Source organism: Hylobates moloch, unplaced genomic scaffold (genome assembly GCF_009828535.3).
Source record: "Hylobates moloch isolate HMO894 unplaced genomic scaffold, HMol_V3 SCAFFOLD_1, whole genome shotgun sequence".
Lineage (NCBI taxonomy): Eukaryota > Metazoa > Chordata > Mammalia > Primates > Hylobatidae > Hylobates > Hylobates moloch.
This window is the reverse complement of record NW_026652276.1, coordinates 38,969,466-38,994,066: the sequence shown is the minus strand read 5'-3', so window position 1 is coordinate 38,994,066 and position 24,601 is coordinate 38,969,466. Positions and strand designations below refer to the sequence as shown.

At 37.3% G+C, this 24,601-nt stretch overlaps 1 protein-coding gene across 5 annotated transcripts in view; it reads left to right on the top strand.

Annotated features, from left to right (window-relative positions):
- Positions 1 to 24,601, top strand: part of NBEAL1 (neurobeachin like 1) — a 212,068-nt gene that overhangs the window by 72,298 nt on the left and 115,169 nt on the right. For 4 of the 5 annotated variants that reach the window (XM_058439532.1, XM_058439546.1, XM_058439537.1 and 1 more), the window contains exons 9-12: positions 2,360 to 2,666; positions 3,575 to 3,681; positions 14,864 to 14,950; positions 16,947 to 17,030. In XM_058439532.1, the coding sequence (XP_058295515.1) occupies positions 2,360 to 2,666; positions 3,575 to 3,681; positions 14,864 to 14,950; positions 16,947 to 17,030 (585 nt within the window). The remainder of the gene's footprint in view (positions 1 to 2,359; positions 2,667 to 3,574; positions 3,682 to 14,863; positions 14,951 to 16,946; positions 17,031 to 24,601) is intronic. The other variant, XM_032754888.2, reaches the window with a different exon arrangement.

Genomic DNA, 24,601 nt, shown 5'->3' with positions numbered 1-24,601 from the left:
AATGAAAATGGAAGTGGCGTTGTTATGACTAATGTAGAAGCTGATTGGATCCCCTTCTCTTTTTGAAAACACAGAGCCTTGTTCTTCTTAGTGCCTAGGGGTAGTCAAACCCCAGGAGACCTCCATAATGAAACCTAACACTAAAATCAAGTAGATACTGGAAGTCAAATTTATTATTTTATGTACCGAAAATCCTTGCGATCCAGGCATAGCTATAGTGGGATTTATATCAAAGTTGGAAAGTTGTTTGTTGAATATGGCATTAGTATAAGGGGGTTTAGATGAAATGAATATATAAAGGCTAAAAAATGGTCGTGTCATAAAGATCAGAAAAATGAAAGTCTAATTACTGGTTTCCTTTCCCAAAGCATCATATCTGGGCTTCCCACTGGCGTATTTGAAACCTGTTCTGTTTTGTGTTATGTTAAAAACAAAGATTTTGTAGCCAGCCTGACCTAGGTTTGAGTGTCCATCTCTAACTAGTTGTGTGACCTTGGATAAACTATTTACATATGTTTTAGTTTATTAATTTATAATACGGAAATTGTAACATTTATGGGAGATTTGTAAGGACTAAATGACGTAATATATGTACAGCACTTAACAAACTTGTACTTTTAAAAACTAAGTAAATAAAAGTTTTATCAGTTAAATCTATGATTTGCTTTATGTAGCAGTTAATAAAATTAAAACAGCTTAAGTTACTTTTCTAATTAAAAACAAAGTAATAAATAATTCAGAGTTAATCTGGTGCCTCAGGGATCTTCAGGGATTCAGTTTTCTTTTGAATGTCAATCTGTCACGCTTACTATTCTGTTTCATGCTGCAAGATAGCTTCTAGAGTTCTGGCCATTATGTTCATATTTGGGGCTCTAAGATAGAGGGGGTAAGGAAGAAGGATACGAATGTCATGTGTCAAGTATCTTTTAAAGAGATACTGAGGCCGGGCATGGTGGCTTACGCCTATAATCCCAGAACTTTGGGAGACCGAGGTGGCAGGATCTCTGAGCCCCAGAGTTCAAGACGAGCCTGGGCAACACAGGGAGACCCTGTCTCTACAAAAAAGTTTTTTTAAATTAGTCAGGTATGATGGTGCACACCTGTGGTCCCAGCTACTCAGGAGGCCAAGGCAGGAGGATCACTTGAGCCTGAATAGTTGAGGCTGCAGTGAGCCATGATCATGTCACTGCATTTCAACATGGGTGACAGAGGAAGACCTTGTCTGAAAAAATAAAAAACAAAATAAAGAGGTCCTGAAAAGCTGACACTCCCTGTCTTTTGATCTCATTTGCCAACCTTAGTCATATGACTATAGAGAAGGAAAATATGTCCACATAAAAAATGTGATAAAATTTGCTTCCTTGGCCTCCTTAGCAGCAGGGGAGGCTAGGAAATGTGAATTTATTCTGGGTGGCCAAATGTCCAGGAAAACATCAGTTTCTTTGAATAAGGAAGGTGAAGGAAATTGAATGTTGGGTGGGCCATTAGCAGTTTCTTCCATAGTAATAATTATTGTTGTTGATATTATGTATTATATTATATTATATTATGTATTATTGATGGAAACAGTCCTAATGGCTTAAGTGCTAATTCAGATAATTTTGCATAACTATGTTCTGTTTCATTATGTTGTAATTTAACAATTTAGGGCAATACATATTGTTTATTTCTGTGTTTTTCTGGTCACCTTGACATATAGCTACCAATTACTTAGTATATGGAATTTCAGAAATATGTCTGTAGAATCAAAACCAAACCAGTCATCTTACATGTTTAAATCAGTTGTGATGGATTTTCTGTAACCAGCCTGAAAACCTTAGAGAGACTTAATCGATTTGAGGTTTTTTATTTGTTTCATTTTGCTTAAGAAATCCAGGTTTAGGCTGAGCTGGTACAGCAACTCAATAAGAACATCAAGGACTGAGGTCCTTCAATATTCCTATTCTTTCTGTAGCCTGCTACTTTAATCATGGACTATCTCTTCATGATATAAAGGTGGCTGCAAGCATTATGTTTACATTCTAGGCAGGAAAAGGTGAAAGGCCCAAGGACAAAGCGTCCTTCCCTTTTTGTTTATAAAATGATACCCTCTTCATAGTCTACTACCATATATCCTTGACCAGAACTATGTCACATGGCTACCCTTAGCCACAAGAGAGAGTGTAAAGTGAGTTTTCTGAGAGGAAGGGAAGATTTAATATGTATGAACCACCAGCAGTGTCTATCAGAGTATCTGTTACAAATTTTTGTGTATTTATTAAAAGAAAAGGTTGCCTGCAGATGTATTAAATTCTCGTTGCAAACATAGAGAACTCTTCATTAGTTTTAGGTTTCATTTTTATTGTCTCTAATGTTTCAGAGGAATGCTTTGCAAGCAATTTCTCCAGCCACTATGGAAGTTCTTATGCGAGTTTTGGCAGATTGTGATTCTTGGGAGGATGGAGATCCTGAAGAAGTGGGTAGGAAGGCAGAACTAACTCTGAAGTGCCTTACAGAAGTGGTACATATCCTTCTCAGTAGCAACTCTGATCAGCGTCAGGTGGAAACCAGTACTATTCTCGAGAACTATTTTAAATTGCTAAATTCAGATCATTCAGCTTTACCTAATCAAAGAAGGTCCAGACAGTGGGAAAACCGATTTATTGCTCTACAGATCAAAATGCTGAGTAAGTATTACATAATGACAACTTTTTCTGAGTCTGTTTTTTATTTTCATATCTACCACTTTTTTTGAAATACAGGGCCATTGTATGGAAAGTATTGATTATTTAATTCACATATCATATGACTGCTTAGACTTTGACTTCAAAATAATTTATATAGAATTGATGTGTTTGTTACAACCTCTTTGCTTTAACAATAACAAAGTCAAGTCTCTATATTGTTTTGAAAGTGTAATCTCCTAAAAGCATCAGTGTTAAAAAGAAAGTTAGCTATGACTTTGAAATTCTAGGAAAAGTAAATTTTCAGAAAGCACCATTTGTAGTAACCTATGGTAAAGAGTCACATACAATCAATTTTGTATGTGCCTCTATAACATCTCTGTAGAGGTCACTTCAAAAATCTGCCCTTTCTCTAGAGGGCTTCCGTTTTTGTTTCTTTTTTTCCTCAGAGCCTGTGTGTGTGTGTGTGTGTTTCTCTTCCCTTCTCTTTGTGTTGGTTGTTCTGTGTCATTCTGCTTATTTATCTCTGTCTCTATGCTCTGCAAGCTCCTTCACCAATATATTACGATTTCTTATTGTATTCCCGTGTAAGGTTGTTAAATACAAATATTATTAACTGATAGTTCCTTATAGAAGTAAAACGTTTTCATTAGAGCTAAACTAGGAAATTCAGATAAGTAAAAAGAAAAGTTATTTATATCCTGCCACCCACTCATAACGAACATTAATTGTTTGGTGTATAGCTTCTAAAAGCATAAAAATGCTTTTATGTGCTTTTGTGTGTTGGTGTCATTTTAAAAATACTGAACATCAAAATTGTTTTAAAAATTAAAAAGAAAAATGATTAGAGTAAATGTTTGTATGATCCCAAATTTTCATTTTTACATGGATGATTTTTTTTATTTTCCTAGATACCATCACAGCCATGTTAGATTGTACAGATAGGCCTGTTCTTCAGGCCATTTTTCTTAACAGCAATTGCTTTGAACATCTCATACGACTGCTGCAAAACTGCAAGGTATTTTTCTATTATTGTTGTTGTCTTTGATTTTAAGAAGCTATTTTTTGTTTTGATTCACATTTGAACATATTTTTATTAATTTTTATACTTAATCTGTTTGCATTTAATTACGTAACCAAGTTTTATCTTGAATTGAAACTAGTATTAAATCACTTGTGATTGTCTAAATACTTTAAAGGTAGTCAAACTGGAATTTCTTTGTATGGGAAGAATTTCAGTTCATGAAGTATATTATTTTCATTCCATCCAGAAATACCCTTGAGGCCCTTTAAGTAATTAGTTGCTTCTGAGCTCTTGTAACTATTTGTGTCTGAATATACTAAGATGAGTCTTTGAAAAACAATTGTTTCTCATGGAAACACTGTCTTCTACCACAGTTTGTAGACTCCAAGTTACATATCCTATAAATACAGGCCACTGATTATAGGGAGTATTATATAAAACATGTGGATTGTTTGGTGCAAACCTATTACTCCAATTCAAATTGTATGTCATTCACTGAATAATGTTTTTGTATAAGAAATAGCTTTATTTTTTGAGATGGAGTCTCGCACTGTTGCCAGGCTGGAGTGCAGTGGTGCAGTCTGCAACCTCTACCTCCTGGGTTCAAGCAATTCTCCTGCCTCAGCCTCCCGAGTAGCTGTGACTACAGGCGGGCGCCACCATGCCCGGCTAATTTTTTGTATTTGTAGTAGAGACCAGGTTTCACCATGTTGGCCAGGGTGGTCTCCATCTCTTGACCTCGTGATCCGCCCACCTCAGCCTCCCAAAGTGCTGGGATTACAGGCGTGAGCCACCGCGCCTGGCCAAGACATAGCTTTTTAATTAAATGATTTATCTAACCAATATTTATTGTGTACCAATTGTGTATCAGACACTTTTCTTTTGAGGTCACAAAATATATGTTGTCTTCATAATGACTACTTTATAAATTAGGCACGAAGTTTCAGAGCGAGAGTTTCAGTTTAGTTCTTTTTGACTTCATGGCCATTATTCCTAACTTTTACACCATGTAATGACCCAAATGATGATTTTGGGTGTTTATTTCCATTCTTCTCTCCAAATATGTGATATGTTTGCATAATTTAAATAAAATTCATAAATGATTTGGTGCCCTTTCAGGGTCAAATAACATTTTTTATTACAATTAAAGTAATACATACTCATTGTAAATGGAAACATTGATAGCATATTGATTCTCCCATACAATAATAAATATATTAATTCCAAAATTGTTGCTCATAGATGAAAACTGGTAATAATTCCCATACTTCCTAATGTAAAAATATATATTTCTATTAATGAAAAAGTAAGATCCCACATCAAGCTGAATAATATCAATAGGATACTTTTGTAAATATATTTTTGATAGCTCAAAATCATATTCTAACACTAATACAAACAAAATTTTGAAGGAACCAGCTACTTGATAGCTTTTCCACTATCAGTGTTAACCTTTTCTGCAGTTGTTCAGAGGCTGTGGAAGTTAATGCAGATTTGTAGAAACTTTAATATGTTTGTAAGTGAATTTTGCACAATGTACAATTATATTTTGTTGCAAAACAGAATTTTGATGCCAAAATATGAAATATGGAGAACAGACTTCTTGAAACATTAAAAAAAAATTTGTTTCTGAAATGTCAACACACTTACCTTCTTTTCTACATTGATCTTTTTTACTGTGTATCACTGTGGCCACTCTTTAGTCCTTCTGGAATATTACCCTTTCTAAAAATACTGGCATTCTCTTTTGGTTCTAGGCTCTTTTTTCCAACCTTTCTTAATTTGCTTATCCTTTGGATGTGTGGCTTTAGATATCATCTATAATACCCACATTTCTTGTTGTTAGTTCAGCTCTCTTGAGGAATTCCACTTGAATGTCTCTCAAAATTTTCAAATTTGCCACATCTAAAATGGAACAGTTCATCCCCTACTCTTTTGTCTGCCCTTTCTTATCTTATCCCTACAGCTGCTTAAGTCGCCCAGGATGGAGTGAGGTGGTATGATCTCAGCTCACTGCAACCTCTGCCTCCTGGGTTCAAGTGATTCTCCTGCCTCAGCCCCCCAAATAGCTGGGATTACAGGTGTCTGCCACCACACCTGGCTAATTTTTGTATTTTTAGTAGAGACCGGGTTTCACCATGTTGGCCAGGTTGGTCTTGAACTCCTGACTTCAGGTGATTGGCCTGCCTTAGCCCCCAGAAATGCTGGGATTACAGGCGTGAGCCACCGTGCCCGGCCTGTTTCTCCTGTATTTCTAATTTAAGTCAAAGGCACCGTTATCTACCCAGTTTCTCAAAGGAGAAACTTGGAAATCAGTCTCGACTTTTCCTGATCTCTCTCATCTCCCACATCTGCTTATGTCACCAAAGTGGACAATTTCATTTTTTAAACATTTCTCAAATACGACTTTTTATTCCCACTGTCATTGCTTTATTTCAGGCTTTAATTTTTTTGCCAGATTATTGCAACATTTTCTTGTTTTCTCCTTTTTCACTCTTTTTTTTGAGACAGTCTTGCTCTGTCGCCCAGGCTAGAGTGCAGTGGCGCAGTCTCTGCTCACTGAACCTCCGCCTCCTGGGTTCAAGCGATTCTCCTGCCTCAGCCTTCCAAGTAGCTGGGATTATAGGCAGCCGCCACCATGCCTGGCTAATTTTCATATTTTTAGTAGAGATGGGGTTTCACCACCTTGGCCAGGCTGGTCTGGAACTCCAGACCTCATGATTCACCCGCCTCGGCCTCCCAAAGTGCTGGGATTATAGGCATGAGCCACCGAGGCCGGCCCCTTTTCACCCTTATACCCTTCTACACTGAAGCCAAAACTATCTTTTTGATACATTGATGTTATCATATCAATCCTTTGCTTAAGATGTTCTCCCAAACCATGAAAATATTCTAGTGATTTTTAAATCTCCATACCATGACTTGTACAAGGCTCTAAGACATCTGACCCAAGGCCTGCCTATTAAGCCTTTCTTACAATGACCCTTATTAAACGCTTCATGTTTTCTTATTCATGCTTTTTAAATCTATCTCCTTGATGCTTTTATAGCTACTTGAAATAATTTCTTTTCTGCTCTTTTAAAAAAATTACTACATAATATTTTCTGATGCTGCTGGGTCTAGATAGATACATATTAGTATCCTTTACAAGTCTATGGGGTGGCACTTAAACTTTTTGTGTTTCATACTCAGCTGTGGTCTATTTGAAGGCAAGCAGGCTGACTTTAATCTCTTATCTCCCATCATTAGGTATTTGGCACACAGTAGAAGCTTAATAAATAAAGTTGAATTCATTAAATTTGCAGTTGGTTGCCTAGAACAACAGGATTATACTAGGGTAAGGGAGCAGAATAAATATCAGAAGCAAAATGTATTTGGTTTAAAAATTTGCTTGGCTACAACTCTCTGCCAAAGAAGGGGCATAAAAATGCTTTTCCTCTTCCTTTTTCATCTTTACTCTATAGCTAGTATTTTCGAGTCTAAAACTCAGGCTTATTTTAAAAGTATTAGAACAGCTACATCATGTATTAAATGATATAAACTCCAATGGGAGACTGCCCTCCTTCTCTGTATAACTATGTTACAAATTTTAAATTATTATGATGTGTATTGGAATATGATTAATTTGAAAATTAGGATTCATTACAATTTTTTTCACTACCAGTAAGTCTTTACTAACTGATTGTATCTTCCCAGGGAAAGGAGGAGGGAAGGGAAAAGAGTCAGCATGTGTATTACAGAATGATTAGGAAATGGGAAACGAAGTACCCAGTACAGCAAAATCAACTATCAAATAAACCCCTCAGTGATGGGGTCATCAAAGCCCAAAGGAGCTCGGTCTCCTGCAGTTCAGGAATGAGGGGAAGGGATCAGGAAAAGAACACACAGGTACCCTCCCTGTCTCCCCATAAATTCAAGATTTCACACAAAGCTTTGGTTTTTAGCAGTAAACATGGAGTTATATCCTTCTATCTCCTATTAAACAATCTTGTGGCCACTTTGACGTAAGTTTCTTATACCCACATAAAAGTTCCAGAGTGACTTGGATATATATCCATATTCCCTTTCTTGCCCTCCTGACCCCACTTTCTACATGGAAGGCCCCCAATTGTTTCTATCTGCTTTAAGATTAAAGATTAAGTAGGTTTGATCCATCCAAAATACAGCAGTGTCCTAAGTATTTAACATGAATCAATCAAGAAAAGTTCTTGACTTGGGAGATTGGGAACAAGGGTTGGAGAGTTCCTAGCTTCTTCTGGATTTTTGCATAAATCATTTAGGAATTGCAGAGATACCCCAAGAATTAACCAAGTATGTGTGTGGGTGTATAGGTTTCTTTTGGAGGAGGGGAATGTAAAAGAGGGCAGAGTAAGAGACAAGTTTTCAGGACAAAAGATCTAGTCCAGTAGGTAATAGGGTAAGGAGAACAGAAAAGAAACGATGGTTCAAGATCCTCACTTTAGGCCAGACGCGGTGGCTCAAACCTGTAATCCCAGCACTTTGGGAGGCCGAGGCAGACAGATCATCTGAGGTCAGGAGTTCGATACCAGCCTGGCCAACATGGCAAAACCCCGTCTCTATTAAAAATACAAAAAGTAGCCAGGCATAGTGGCATGCTCCTATAATCCCAGCTATTCGGGAGGCTGAGGCAAGAGAATCGCTTGAACCCCGAAGGCGGAGGTTGCAGTGAGCCGAGATCACCCCACTGCACTCCAGCCTGGGTGACAGAGTAAGACTTCATCTCAAAAAAAAAAGATCCCCACTTTGTTCCAGGTCTTTCTGCCTGTCACAGAAAAGATGTCAAAGATGCTTTGGCTATTTTTCTCTCAATACAAAAAAGAAGCTTTTAAACAATAAAACCCTAAAGGAATATGGAGAGAAACCAACACATATTTGCACAAACTAGGCCATCTAGCGATCACCAACTCAATGAAGTCCTATGAAGCTCAAACAAATACAATAACTAGAGGCGGGTAGCATTTAAGAGAGACGAGAACCTAGGATCAGGCACACACCACAAAATTAGGGGTCAGTTTAACAAACCTAAGCTCTAAAATACAAAAGAAGCACATTCAGCTTCATAAATCTTAAGGGTCAGTCTTATGTTACAATTTGAAACCGCATTTTAAAGACAGTTACTTGTTTTTGCAGAATCAAATGTTTTCACCATTTTTCTCTAGGACATCGTGGATGTTGCAATAGGGGAAATGCTTGTGTTCAGATGAATAAATTTACTAAATCTCTGCTTTTGTCTCTTTTTTGAAAGTGATTCTTTTCATTTTCTGTTTTAACTTAAAAAGAATAAAATTTAATTGGTTAGAAATATTTTCCTTTGCCACTTTGAGAAAAATGTTTTAAAGTCAAATTTCAGAAAAATCTTTCTTTAACAATGAACATATCTTGCGTCTGCTATTGATGGGCATAATTTTAAAATAGGCATATTGAAGTTTATTTTATGATATATGGATTGATTTTTTAAATGCACATTCAAATTAATTATTACCCACATAACTGGCTTGAATGTTTGGCTGTAATTTATTTCACCGTATAAGTTCTCATGTAAGAAATAGCGTGTCTTTAAAAAAAACTTTTTTTATAGATTTAAGAGGTAAAAGTGCAGTTTTGTTACATGGATATAGTCCATGAACTCTAGGTTTTCAGTGTGCCCATTGCCCAAATAGTGAACATTATATCCAATAGATAATTTTTCAACCTCGAGCCTCCTTTCACCTTCCTACCTTTTGGAGTCTCCGGTGTCTGTTATTCTACTTTGTACATTCATGTGTACCCATTGATTAGCTCCCACTTATAACTGAGAGCATCCAGTAGAAGTAGCATTTTTTTACTTTTAAGGTAAAGCGTATTTTTTTATTATGAAAATGTTCTTTTTTATAGGAAAAAAGGTAAATATAGAAAAATAAAATAAATTATATATGATTATTTCTAGCCTGTAGACATTTCTAAAGTCTTTTTAAAAATAATTGTGGGGCCAGGCACGGTGGCTCATGCCTGTAATCCCAGCACTTTGGGAGGCCGAGGCAGGCGGATCACGAGGTCAGGAGTTCAAGACCAGCCTGGCCAATATGGTGAAACCCCGTCTCTACTAAAAATACCAAAAAAAAAAAAAAATTAACTGGGTGTGGTGGTGCGCACCTGTAGTCTCAGCTGCTCAGGAGGCTGAGGCAGAACAGTTGCTTGAACCCAGGAGATGGAGGTTGCAGTGAGCTGAGATTGTGCCACTGCACTCCAGCCTGGGCAACAGAGTGAGACTCTGTCTCAAAAAAAAAAAAAAGAGTATATAGAATATTTTCATGTATCATGATGGTATCAGAAATTTTTTAGAGAGCTTCTTATAAAGCCTCTGTAAATAAAACTACTTCAAAGAGCTTTTACCTTTCTATTTGAGGTATTCTTTTCATTGATTTCCTGCTGAAAAATACCAGGGGTTAATTCTATGAGAGTAATTCAGAATAAAGATTTTAGTATCAGCTCCTTGAATTTTTTCACACTGTTTTGAGGGATATCTCTGAAAGCATTTATGTCACTTCACTGCAGTAAAGAACAGCATCAAAATCAAATAGTAAAGAATATATTGATGAAGTAGATTGTTATAAAGACAAATTCAATGATAAAGCCAACATCTCACATGTGTAAAGAATCTGCTAATCCGCTGGACGCGGTAGCTCACACCTGTAATCCCAGCACTTTGGGCGGCCGAGGCAGGCGGATCACAAGGTTAGGAGATCGAGACCACCCTGGCTAACACAGTGAAACCCTGTCTCTACTAAAAATATAAAAAATTAGCCAGCCATGGTAGTACGTGCCTGTAGTCCCAGCTACTGGGGAGGCTGAGGCAGGAGAATCACTTGAACCCAGGAGGTGAAGGTTGCAGTGAGCGGAGATCGCACCACTGCACCCCAGCCTGGGCGACAGAGCGAGACTCCGTCTAAAAAAAAAAAAAAAAAAGAATCTGCTTTATAGGGTCATCTCTAGGATACAATATAATTCCTACTAAAATTTGTTAGCATTGGTTTTTCTTCAGTATATGAAACTCAGATATAACAAATTTCTGATACGAATAATATCTTTTTAAAAAATACAAAGCTGTTTGTCATAGCTATCATGATGGTGAGCTAATATTTGTTCTTTATAGGCCAAAGTTCCTTAAAATTTACATCCGGAATCATGACCTTTAAAAGTTAATTATTTGATACCACCTATCACATTTTGTTTTGAAACAAAAATGCTGGAGAAGAAATCCCTTTAAAGAGGGAAAACCAGCTGAGCATGGTGGCTCATGCCTGTAATCCCAGCATTCTGGGAGGCCAAGGCGGGTCAATCACTTGAGGTCAGGAATTCGAGACCAGCCTGGCCAACGTGGCAAAACCCCATCTCTACTAAAAATACAAAAATTAGCTGGCATGGTGGTACACCTCTGTAATGCTAGCTACTAGGGAGGCTGAAGAATCATTTGAACTTGGAGGGTGGAAGTTGCAGTGAGCCATCACACCACTGCACTCCAGCCTGGGTGACAGAGCGGGACTCTGTCTCAAAAAAACAAAAACAAGCAAAAAAACAGGGAAAACCAAGCTTTGGGACCTGGGCCTTCCCTGCTGGCAGTAATAGTCTTCCTTATTTCCGGAATTTTTTTTTGTCAGAATTACTTTAGATTTATCACTATTCATTGAAGCCATTAAGTCTTCACAACAAAGGGGAATCCTTGAAATAAGCTTCTAAACTTCTTCATTATACAAGTAAGGAAAAATGTCCTGAGGCATTAAATGATTAGCCCAAGGTCAACACTAATAATTGATGGAGGTAGGATTTCTAACCCAGGTTTTCTGACCCTAAGGCCATTGTAATATATAATTTTCTAATTGTATTACTGGAACTTAAGGTCGCTGTTTAGTCAGTAGGAAAAAATGTTTTCTGTATATTAAATATAGGAGAATCAAAGGTTTTATTGATATAAAAACATTTTATGGACATAGTCGATATGATTCCTGAATATATTAAAATCTTTGAAATCTTATGAAAACCTAACTCCCCAAATATACTGCATGATGCCACAGATGTCCATGATTACTTTTTGTTTAAATTATTTGTTTGTTAGTAAAGAAATGAATCCTTTATGTTCTTTTTATATAGTAGTATAGAATCAAGACAGTTTTGCTATTTAGACCCATTGGAAACTTTGGCAAATAAAGTTTAAAATATCATAAACAATTTATGAATCATGGACAACCTTAAGCTGACTGCTGCTGTTTTCATGCTTTCTTTTTGTATGAGATTCATCAGCCTATTTAAGTATGCGTTGATTTCTGTATTTGTGTAAAGGCTTCTTGGCTTGGCAAATGAGTTTCATCATACTATAGAGTACTTTACAATTCCATGGAATCATACATTTAACTTTTATGATAGATATGATGAATCTTAAGCATTTATCAGTTATTTTGTTTTACTAAATTACAGGGATATGATTTGAATTAATGTAAGTTTTTTAAGCTGCCCAAAAATACTTGAATTAGTGAAAAGAATAGGCCAGGCGCAGTGGCTCATGCCTGTAATCCCAGCACTTTTGGAGGCCAAGGCGGGCGGATCACCTGAGGTCGGGAGTTCGAGACCAGCCTGACCAACATGGTGAAACCCCATCTCTACTAAAAATACAAAAAAATTAGCCAGGCGTGGTGGCGCATGCCTGTAATCCCAGCCACTTAGGAGGCTGAGGCAGGAGAATTGATTGAACCCAAGAGGTGAAAGTTGCGGTGAGCCGAGACTGCACCATTGCACTCCAGCCTGGGCTACAAGAGTGAAACTCCGTCTCAAAAAAAGAAGAGAAAAGCAAAGAAGAAAACTATTATCTTTAGTAGCAAGGAGAAGAATTCAAAACCATTACCTAGTCTTTACAGCTGCTAAAATCTTGGTGTTTTTGACTGTTTCTTAGGGTAGATTTTTAGAAATACAGTTACTGAGTTAAAGAATAAGAATTGTTTTAAAGATTCTTCTTACGGATTGCTATAGCTTTCTGGAAAGATTTTACTCATTTTTACATTGACCAGTTTTATCTGACTATTTGTTTCCCTTGACCTAAATATGAAATATTATTCTTTTTTTTTTTTGAGACAGAGTCTTTCTCTGTCCCCCAGGCGGGAGTGCAGTGGCGCGATCTCGGCTCACTGCAAGCTCCGCCTCCCGGGTTCACGCCATTCTCCTGCCTCAGCCTCCCGAGTAGCTGGGACTACAGGCGCCCGCCAACACGCCCGGCTAATTTTTTGTATTTTTAGTAAAGACGGGGTTTCACCGTGTTAGCCAGGATGGTCTCGATCTCCTGACCTCGTGATCCACCCGCCTCGGCCTCCCAAAGTGCTAGGATTACAGGCTTGAGCCACCGCGCCCAGCCGAAATATTATTCTTTTAAAAACCTTTGCTTGTAATAATACCACCTTTCATTTGTTTTTTGTTTGTTTTTTTGAGTCAGAGTCTCGCTCTGTCACCTAGGCTGGAGTGTAGTGGCTCTATCCCTGCTCACTGCAACCTCCACCTCCCAGGTTCCAGTGATTCTCCTGCCTCAGCCTCCCAAGTAGCTGGGACTACAGGCTAATTTTTGTATTTTTAGTAGAGACGGAGTTTCACCATGTTGGCCAGGCTGGTCTCGAACTCCTGACCTCAGGTGATCCACCCACCTCAGTCTCCCAAAATTCTGGGATTACAGGCGTGAGCCACCACACCCAGCCAACACCTTTCATTTATTAAGTCTCTGTTATGTACCAGATACTATGCTAATAAGCTAGCGTGGATTATGTCATTTAATATGTATAGCTATTTGATGAGATATTTTTCTCCCTATTTTTGAGAAAAGCTTGGAGAAGTAGTTTTCCTTGAAATCAGACAGCCAATAAGTTGCAGAACCAAAATTCAAACTCAGGTCTCTGATTCCAAGGCCTGTAGTGTATATATCAATTTATTGTTAAGCCTTATATATACTCTTGCATAACATATCATACCATACCTCTATGCAGTTTATTTTATATTGCATATTTCAGCATGTAACTCGACCTTTTGTTTTCTCATTTCTGAAATAATAAAACTTCCTAAGAACCTTCTTCCTTAGGATGCTCTTAATAAATTCCTTTATAAATCTGTCTCTCCTTTTGAATATCATTTGAATTTTTTTTCTCTGTACTCAAATTGTGGGCAAGTTGAAGGCCTATTTTATTCAGAAGAGGGTAATGCCCATGTGTGCTAGAGATAATCTCAATTTTCCTTTACAGAATACAAATGAATATAAATGAAGCTCAATTCTTGATGACTTTGGAGAATACTTTTAAACTAATGTTTTAATAAAATGTGTGGTCAGATAAATTTTGGAAATGCTGCACCCTGACCTCCCTTGTCAAAGTACACATTAGCATGTTTGAGACTCTGAAGAAGTACTTCTAGAAAGAACCGTTTTTAAAGTTAGTTTGATAGCACTTCACAAACTTCCTTAACTATAGAACCATACTGGGTATGTACTACAGTGTCTTTAGTTTGTGTCAGTAACAACTTTCCTTCTTTTTTGTGTGTATTAGTCCATTTTCATGCTGCTCATAAAGACATACCTGAGACTGGACAATTTACAAAAGTTTAATGAACTCACGGTTTCATGTGGCTGGGGAGGCCTCACAATCATGGTGGAAGGTGAATGACACGTCTCACATGGCGTCAGACAAGAGAAGAGAGCTTGTGCAGGGAAACTTCCCTTTATAAGACCATCAGATCTAATGAGACTTATTCCCTTACCATGAGAACTCCCACCGAGTTTCTCCCACAATATATGGGAATTTGGGGAGCTACAATTCAAGATGAGATTTGGGTGGGGACACAGAGCCAAACCATATCACTGTGAGACATTCTCTGCTGATTCTTTAAGAATTTAGGAATATTAAGTAATCCTAATTATTGCCATTGTTTCTTATTTTAGTAACTTTGAATTCCAAGAGAGAAATATCTAAACTACTATTAGTTCATAATCCAAAAAGTGAATAATCTTTAATTTCTAAAAGTGTAGTATATTTCACAAGGGAATTCTTGGGTTTATTTTCAAGATACATGGAAACCCATTTAATCTTCGTTGCTGCTTATAGGTAACAATTTAATGTTCTTTCTCCATTATTCTTGTCTCTGTTTTTAACAGCTATTTTTAAATGCTAACAATAAGGTGGCAGACAAGAACGAGAAAGACCTTGCCAACAAATTACTGACAGAAATGAATGAGGACCAGGTATCTACAAAGCCTGCATCTTGTTTCAGCTGAAGTCCAAAATCAGCCAATGGGAATAACTATTCCTGTGCTTTTCTTCTTATGTCCTAAAATACACAAACATTGTCAAATTCTAATATCCGTTAATTATTTTTGAAAATTACTAAAAAGTTAAAATTAAAAATTGCTTTCATCTAAAGGGTAAATATCTTGGTGGTTGATACAAACAATCAGTACCATTCCATTCCCTCTACGTGTGTATGGTCTTTTCGATTTGAGGAGATATAAAGTACAGGAATGGGATCTCAGTATCAATGCTGTCCACCTGGTGGTGACTTTTCTAAGCACTGTGGTATATTGGGACCTTAGGGCTTTCTTGTGAATATGTATGGTCATTGTTAATATCTTGATTCTTTGCTTCTTATTGACAAGTGATGATTACAATTCAATGGACAACCTGAATCTTGGAGGAAGGGAAGAAGATGCTGAACTCTCTGTTAATTTAGCATAAAACTTGACTTTTTTTATTCTAGAAATTCAAGTCTATACAGGTATGATAGAGCAAAAATATGTAATTTATGTTGCTTCTCTCAATACATTAGGTAATTTAGTTTGAAAAAAACTATCTTTAAAAATCGATATTTTTCTCTTCCAAAATATTTGCGAGAAAACTTACATAATGTCTTTTATTAACATTGTGTTAACGTCCAAGTTTATAAATAGAATTTTTGTGTAACAAGAGACATTATCATATAATTTTTTATTCTAGATGTGAAATACCAGTTTACAGAATATTGTTGTAGATTTCTATATAAATGTTAATCCCTCTTAAGGCCTACTTATGTAGATTAATAAAATAATTATTATAGTCTCTTAGAGGTTCACATTACAATTCCAAATTGTAAGTGATTCTATGCTTTCATGATTGTCTAAGCCGGATATAACGGTCATGTTCAGTTTTTTAATATTCTTGATGTAGTTTTTGTTTTTGCTATAAATACACTGCCCTGGAATTTAACATATCTCTTTTTTTTTGATGAAACTTAAACAGTAATAGACAAAATTAGGCTAGTTTTTATTTTTTCATACAACTTTTAGGATTAAAAGTTGCCTTCTCAAAAACATGACAATACTTAGAGATATGTATTTCATTTTCTGTGTCTGCCTCAAATTTTCCATTTTATATAAAAATAGATATATTTAATTGTTTATAAGCACAATTAATTGGCATATGCACATGCCATCTTAGTTTTAACACAGGCTTTGGAAACTAGATGAACAGGCTTTGGAAACTAGCTGTCTTTTTATACATGCAAATGGAATTTAAACCTGGATGGTTCAAGTGTAGTTTTGAAGGGATATTAAAACATAATAGGATTTCTGGCTGGGCGTGGTGGCTCACACCTGTAATCCCAGCACTTTGGGAGGCCGAGGTGGGTAGATCACTTGAGGTCAGGAGTTCAAGACCAGCCTGACCAACATGGAGAAACCCTGTCTCTACTAAAAATACAAAAATTAGCCGAGCATGGTGGCGCATGCCTGTAATCCCAGCTACTCAGGAGGCTGAGGCAGGAGAACCACTTGAACCTGGGAGGTGGAGGTTGCAGTGAGCCGAGATTGCACCATTGCACTCCAGCCTGGGCAACAAGAACGAAACTCCATCTCAAAAAAAAAAAAAAAAAGTAATAGGATTTCCAATGGATGATAGACCTCCCTCCCTTCCTCTTGAGATTATCCATTATTTTTAAAAAGCATGTGTTAAGCCTGTTTTTTTCTCAAAACATTTTAATGTAATAAGTGAATGTTGCCTTATCCTCCTTGACATGTGGTTTATTTTTCTTTTAAATAGGTAACTTTCCTTGCAGGTTATAGTGTTTCAGAAACCCATTTCATTGGAAGAGGAATGTAATGCATGTTAAGTAATTATTTTTTCAGGTTTTTAGACCAAAGGTTTCCTAACTCAATAAAAATTGTGAGCACATTTGTTAATTTCTTGTTTCCCCTTCCCCCTCAATAGGTGTTTCAGGGACAATTGGATTGTTTGGCCATATCAACCATTCAGGCTTTGACAGCAGTAATGAACAAATCTCCAGCTGCTAAGGTGAAACATCTATCCTCCAGCTTTTTTTTTTTTTCTTAGCTTTTATTTATTTTTTTATTTCTTAGCTTTTTTTAGCTTCAGGGGTACCTGTGCAGGTTTGTTATATAGGTAAATTGGATATCACAGGGATTTGGTGTACAGATTATTTTGCTACCCAGGTAATAAGCATAGTACCCAATAGGTAGTTTTTCAATCTTCTCCCTCCTCCTTCCTTTCACCCTCAAGTAGGCCCTGGTGTCTATTGTTCCTTTCTTTGTGTCCATATGAACTCAGTGTTTGGCTCCCACTTATATGTAAAAACATGTGGTATTTGGTTTTCTATTCCTGTGTTAGTTCGCCTAGAATAATGGCCTCCAGCTCCATCCACATTGTTGCAAAGGATATGAGGATGTGATCTCATTTGTTTTTATGGCTGTGTAGTATTCCGTGGTGTATATATACCACATTTTCTTTATCCAGTCTACAATTAATGGGCATTTAGGTTGATTCCATGTCTTTGCTATTGAGAATAGTGCTATGATGAACGTACATATCCATGTGTCTTTATGGTAGAACAATTTATATTCCCTTGGGTATTTACTTAATAATGGGATTGCGAGGTTGAATGGTAATTCTGCTTTGAGTTTGAAAAATTGCCAGACTGCTTTACATAATGGCTGAGCTAATTTACATCCCACCAGCAGTGTATAAGTGTTCCCTTTTCTTCACAACCTTGCCAACATCTGTTACTTTTTGATGTTTTAATAATAGCCATTCTGAGTGGTGTGAGATGGTATGTCATTGTGGTTTTGATTTGCATTTCTCTAATGATTAGTGATGTTTAGCATTTTCTATATGCTTGTTGGCTGCGTATGTTTTCTTTCTTTCTTTCTTTCTTTTTTGAGGTAGGGTCTCCCTCTGTCACCCAAGCTGGAGTGCAGTAGCACGATCTCAGCTCACTGCAACCTCCACGTCCTGGGTTCAAGCGATGCTTCTGCCTGGGATTACAGGTGTGCACCACCACAGCCCGGCTAATTTTTGTATTTTTAGTAGAGATGGGGTTTCACCATGTTGGCCAGGCTGGTCTTGAACTCTCAACCGCAGGTGATCTGCCTGCCTCGACCTCCCAAAGTACTGGGATTACAGGCATGAACCACCACACCCAGCCCTGTTTTCTTTTGAAAAGTGCCCGTTCTTGTCCTTTGCGCACTTTTTAGTGGGGTTATTTGCTTTTACTTGTTAATTTGTCTAAGTGCCTTATGGATTCTGGATATTAGACCTTTGTTGGATGCATGGTTTGCAAATATTTTCTCCCATTCTGTAGGTTGTCTGTTTACTCTGTTGATAGTTTCTTTTGTTGTGCAGAAGCTCTTTAGTTTAATTTGGTCCCATTTGTCAATTTTTGTTTTTGTCGCAGTTACTTTTGACGGCTTCATCATGAAATCTTTGCCACGTCCTCTTTTACATTTAAGTCTAATCCATTTTGAGTTGATTTTTGTGTATTGTAAGGAAGGGGTCCAGTTTCAATCTTCTGCATATTGCTGGCTAGTTATCCCAGTACCATTTATTGAAAAGGAGCCCTTTCCCATTGCTTGTTTTTGTCATGTTTGTCGAAGATTGGATGGCTGTAGGTGTGCAGCATTATTTCCGGGCTTTCTGTTATGTTCTACTGGTCAGTGTATCTGTTTTTGTACCAGTACTTTGTTGTTTTGGTTACTGTAATCTCATAGTATAGTTTGAAGTCAGGTAATGTGATGCCTCCAGCTTTGTTCTTTTTGTCTAGGATTGCCTTGGCCGTTCAGGCTCTTTTTTGGTTCCATATTAATTTTAAAATAGATTTTTCTAATTCTGTGAAGAATGCCACTAGTAGTTTGATAGGAATAGCACTGAATCTGTAAATTGCTTTGGGCAGTATGGTCATTTTTTTTTTTTTCTTTGAGATAGAGTCTCACTCTCTCACCCAGGCTAGAGTGTAGTGGCACGATCCTAGCTCACTGCAACCTCCATCTCCCAGGTTCAAGCGATTCTCCTGCCTCAGCCTCCCAAGTAGCTGGGATTACAGGTGTGCACCAATGCTTGGCTAATTTTTTTGTATTTTCAGTAGAGACAGGGTTTCACGATGCTGGTCTCGAACTCCTGACCTCAAATGATCTGCCCACCTCGGCCTCCTAAAGTGCTGGGATTACAGGCATGAGCCCCCATACCAGCCCAGGCAGTATGGTCATTTTAACAATATTGATTCTTCCTATTCATAAACATGGAATATTTTTCCATTTGTTGGTGTCATCTTGGATTTCTTTCAGCAGTGTTTTGTAATTCTTGTTGTAGAGATCTTTCACCTCACTGGTTAGCCATATTCCTAGTTACTTTATTCTTTTTCTGGTGATTGTTAATGGGATTGCATTCTTGATTTGGCTCTTAGCTTGGATATTGTTGTTGTATAGGAATGCTGCTGATTTTTATACATTGATTTTGTATCCTGCAACTTTGCTCAAGTAGTTTATCAGATCAAGGAGCTTTTAGGCAGAGACTATGGGGTTTTCTAGGCGTAGAATCATATTGTCTGCAAACAGGGAGAGTTTGACTTACTGTCTTCCTACTTAGAAGCCTTTTATTTCTTTCTCTTGCCTGATTGCTCTGGCTATGACTTCCTGTACTATGTTGAATGGGAGTAGTGAGAGAGGGTATCCCTGTCTTATTCTGGCTTTCAAGGGAAATGCTTCCAGCTTTTGCCCATTCAGTATGATGTTGGCTGTGGGTTTGTCATAGATGGCTCTTATTATTATGAAGTATGTTCCTTCAATGCCTAGTTTGTTGAGGGTTTTTAACATGAAGCGATGTTGAATTTTATTGAAAACCTTTTCTGTTTCTATTGAGATAATCTTGTGGTTTCTGTTTTTAGTTCTGTTCATGTGATGAATCACATTTATTGATTTGCATATGTTGAACCAACATTGCATCCCATGGATAAAGCCTCCTTGATCATGGTGGATTAGCTCTTTGATGTGCTGCTGGATTCTGTTTGCTAATGTTTTGTTGAAGATTTTTGCATCTATGTTTATCAAGGATATTGGCCTGAAGTTTTCTTTATTTGTTGTGTCTCTGCCAGGTTTTGGTATCAGGGTGATGTTGGCCTCATAGAAGAAGTTAGAAAGGAGTCCTTCCTCCTCAATTTTTTGGAAAAGTTTCAGTAGGAATGGTACCAGCTCTTTTTTATGTATCTGATAGAATTTTGGCTGTGAATCTTTCTGGTCCTGGGCTTTTTCTGATTGGTAGGCTTTTTATTACTGATTCAAATTTGGAACTCATTATTGGTCTGTACTGGGATTCATTTGCTTCCTGGTTTGATCTTGGGAGGTTGTATGTTTCTAGGAATTTATCCATTTCTTCTAGGTTTTCTAGCTTGTGTGCATAGAGGTGTTCATAGTATTCTTTGTGGGTTTTTTGTATCCTGTGGGGTCAGTAGTAATGTCCTATTTGTCATTTCTGATTGTGTTTATTTAGATCTTCTTTCTTTTTTTTTCTTTGTTCAGTTAGTGATCTATTTTATTAATTCTTTCAAAGAATCAACTCCTGGAATTGTTGATCTTTTGTATTTCTTTTTCTTTTTTTTTTGGAGACAGAGTCTCACTCTGCCACCCAGGCTGGAGTCCAGTGGCACGATCTCGGCTCACTGCAACCTCCGCCTCCCAGGTTCAAGCAGTTCTCCTGCCAGCCTCCTGAGTAGCTGGGATTACAGGCACATGCCACCATGCTTGGCTAATTTTTGTATTTTTAATAGAGATGGGGTTTCACCATGTTGGCCAGGCTGGTCTTGAACTCCTGATCTCAAGTGATCTGCCCGCCTCAGCCTCCCAAAGTGCTGGGATCACAGATGTGAGCCATTGTGCCCGGCCTATCTTTCGTATGGTTTTTGATGTCTCAATTTCCTTCAGTTCAGCGCTGTTTTGGTTAGTGCTTGTCTTCTGCTAGCTTTGGGATTGGTTTGCTCTTGTTTCTCCAGTTCTCTAGTTGTGATATTAGGTTGTTGGATTGGCAGTCTTTCTAACTTTTTGATGTGGGCGTTTAGTGCTGTAAATTTCCCTCTTAACACTGCTTTAGCTATGTCCCAGAGATTCTTGTATGTTGTATCTTCTCATTAGTTTCAAATAATTTCTTTATTTCTGCTCTAATTTTATTATTTACCCAGGAGTCATTCAGGAGTAGACAGTTTAATTTTCATGTAATTGTATGGTTTTGAACAATTTTCAGAGTCTTAATTTCTATTTTTATTGTACTATGGTTCGAGAGTGTAGTTGATATGATTTTGGTTTTTGGAAATTTGCTGAAGATTATTTTATGTCTGATTGTGTTGTCAATTTTAGAATATGTCCCATGTGCAGATGTGAAGAAGGCATATTCTCTTGTTTTGTGGTAAAGTGTTCTGTAGATCTCTGCTAGGTCCATTTGGTCATGTGTTAAGTTCAGGTCCTGAATATCTTTATTAGTTTTCTGCTTCAATGATCTGTCCAAGTATACTGTAGGTCTCTAAGAAATACGAATCTAGGTGCTTCTGTGTTGAGTGTGTATATATATTTAAGATAGTTAGGTTTTGTTAAATTGAGCCCTTTACCATTACGTAACTTCTTTGTCTTTATGATCTTTGTTGGTTTAAAGTCTGTTTTGTCTGAAGTAAGAATAGCAACCCCTGCTTTTTTCTGTTTTCCATTTGCTTGGTTGATTTTTCTCCATTCCTTTACTTTAAGCCTATGGGTGTCACTGCATGTGAGATGAGTCTCTTGAAGACAGCATACCACTGGGTCTTGGTTTTTTATCCAACTTGCCACTGTGTGCTTTTTAACTGGGGAATTTAGCCCATATACATTCAAGGTTAGTATTAATCTGTGCAGATTTGATCCTACTACCATATTATTAGCTGGTTATTATACAGACTTGTTGACTTGTGTGAATGGTTGCTTTATAGTGTCATGGGTCTATGTACTTAAGTGTGTTTTGGTAGTGGCTGGTAATGGTCTTTCCTTTCCATATTTAGCACTCCCTTCAGGATCTCTTGTAAGGCAGGTCTGGTAGTAATGAATTCTTTTAGCATTTGCTTCTCTGAAAAGGATCTTATTCCTCCTTCACTTAGGAAGCTTAGTTTGGTTGGATATGAAATTCTTTGGAATTTCTTTTCTTTTCTTTTTTCTTTCTTTCTTTTTTTTTTTGAGACAGAGTCTTGCTCTGTTGCCCAGGTTGGAGTACAGTGATGTGATCCTGGCTCATTGCAACCCCCGCCTCCCGGGTTCAAGCAATTCTTCTGCCTCAGCCTCCGGAGTAGCTGGGATTACAGGTGCTTGCCACCACACCTGGCTAATTTTTGTATTTTTACTAGAGGTGGGGTTTCACCATTTTAGCTAGGCTGGTCTGGAACTCCTGACCTTGTGATCCACCCCCCTCAGCCTCCCAAAGTCTGGGATCCAGGCGTGAGCCACTGCGTCCAGCCTCTTTTCTTTAAGAATGCTGAATATGGCTGGGCACGGTGGCTCACACCTGTGATCCCAGCACTTTGGGAGGCTGAGGCAGGTGGATCACGAGGTCAGGAGATCGAGACCTTCCTGGCTAACACAGTGAAACCCCGTCTCTACTAAAAAAAAAATACAAAAATTAGCCAGGCGTGGTGGCGGGCACATGTAGTCCCAGCTACTCGGGAGGCTGAGGCAGGAGAATGGTGAGAACCCGGGAGGTGGAGCTTGCAGGAGCTGAGATCACGCCACTGCACTCCAGCCTGGGCGACAGAGCGAGACTCTATCTCAAAAAAAAAGAAAGCTGAATATATGCTCCCAGTTGCTTCTGGCTTGTATGGGTTTCTGTTGAAAGGTCTGCTGTTAGCCTGTTGTATCTCCAAGTTTTAAAATATTTAAATAGATGTGCCAATTTTCACTATATAAATTCTGAAGTGATGTATGAAAGTATATAATACATGTGGTTTAACACCTGAAATAAAATCATTCACAAAATATCTTAGTATAAGAATGAGGTTACTTATTGTTTGCCTATACTTGTGATAATTTTAAGACAAACCCCTATAGGCACTGTTTTATTTAAAAGACATTAATGATTGAACTGCAAACTGATAGGATTTACAGTGTTGGCAAAGAATGGGACGTGAGCACTGGTGTTGGAAGGATACTTTTAAGTGGTTCTGTGGTTCATGAGTTTAAAAAATTAAGTTTTATATCAGAGTTTTTCTTCATTAATAAAATAATGACCCTTAGTTAGTTTATGACTGCCTAAAATATGAACATTTTTCACATTTGAATAGCCTATCAATTTGATACTAGTTTTTCCAGGTTGTATGGCCATGGAAATTCTGCTTCTTGTATTCACTAACCCTTAGAGTTTTCTGTCTCTTCTCATTCACTGCCACTGACTGTTCTTCTGTCCAGTTATACTGGTAGTTTCCTCATATACTGATAAGATTAGTGAGGTCATCTGTGTGAAGTGGTAAGCATAGTGCTGGGCACATGATAAGTGCTAAATACGTGTCAGTGACTTTTATTATTACTTTACACTCTTATCTGCCACATCTAATATACTTCATGCCTCACCTTTCTGGTACCAGAAGTGAATTAATTACTCCCTGTTTTCTGAAACATGCCTTTCATTGTATTCCTTAGATTACATTGGTTTGTGTTAGGAGACTCTAACTTTTGCCCTAGAAATGTTGACCTAACTCATGGTTAGGTTCCTATTGAATAGGCTTTTACAACTTTTACAGTCTGGCTTGTGACTTAATCTCCATTTAATACTAGTTGCTGTAAGATGGAAACCATTTTAAGTCCTAAATAACTGGTTTATGAGTATAATGGATTACCTGTACTGTATTCTGAAATTCAAACATCAAAAAAGATGTTCCAGTCTTCCTTGAAAGTTGTTTTTTTTTTTTTTTTGTCATATAATAGCTGGCATGTTTAAAATTCAAAAGATTATATAACAAAAATACATAACGAGAAAATATTTCCTTCCTATTCTTTACCCACATTCAACCATTTCCCTCCCTAAAGGAAACCAGCTTTACTTGTTTTGTTAAATTTTTTGATTTTGTAGTGAGTGTATATATTTCAACCTAATGTAATGGGGCACTTTAGTATGTTTTAGGTTTTCCAGTTGTCTTTATATTTCACTTTATGACTTTGGGTGCCTACTGGTTCAAAAATACATGTGACATAGAACTTCCTAAAATGAACTTAATGTTCCAGATAATTCAGACCATTTAGATACAAGTAGCTGAGAAAAAACTCTTTGTACTCAGTTTCTTTCTGACCACTATTCAAAATTGGCAGGAACTCTTTAATTGGGTCTTTTTAGGCTGATATCTGACTCCTCTTACCTACAGTCTCCTCATTTTTTCCTCTATTTTTGTTTTGACTTAACTACTACTATAGTAATTGCAAATCAAGTGAAGAAAATACAAGAATTGTCATATGCCCTAATCTGCAAATAATATAATAATTCTATAACACAGTTATTGTTAATTTCATTTATTTTGAATTTTGGTAGATAATTATAACTTTATTACTCCAGAAGTTATATGGAATCTATTTTAAAATGAA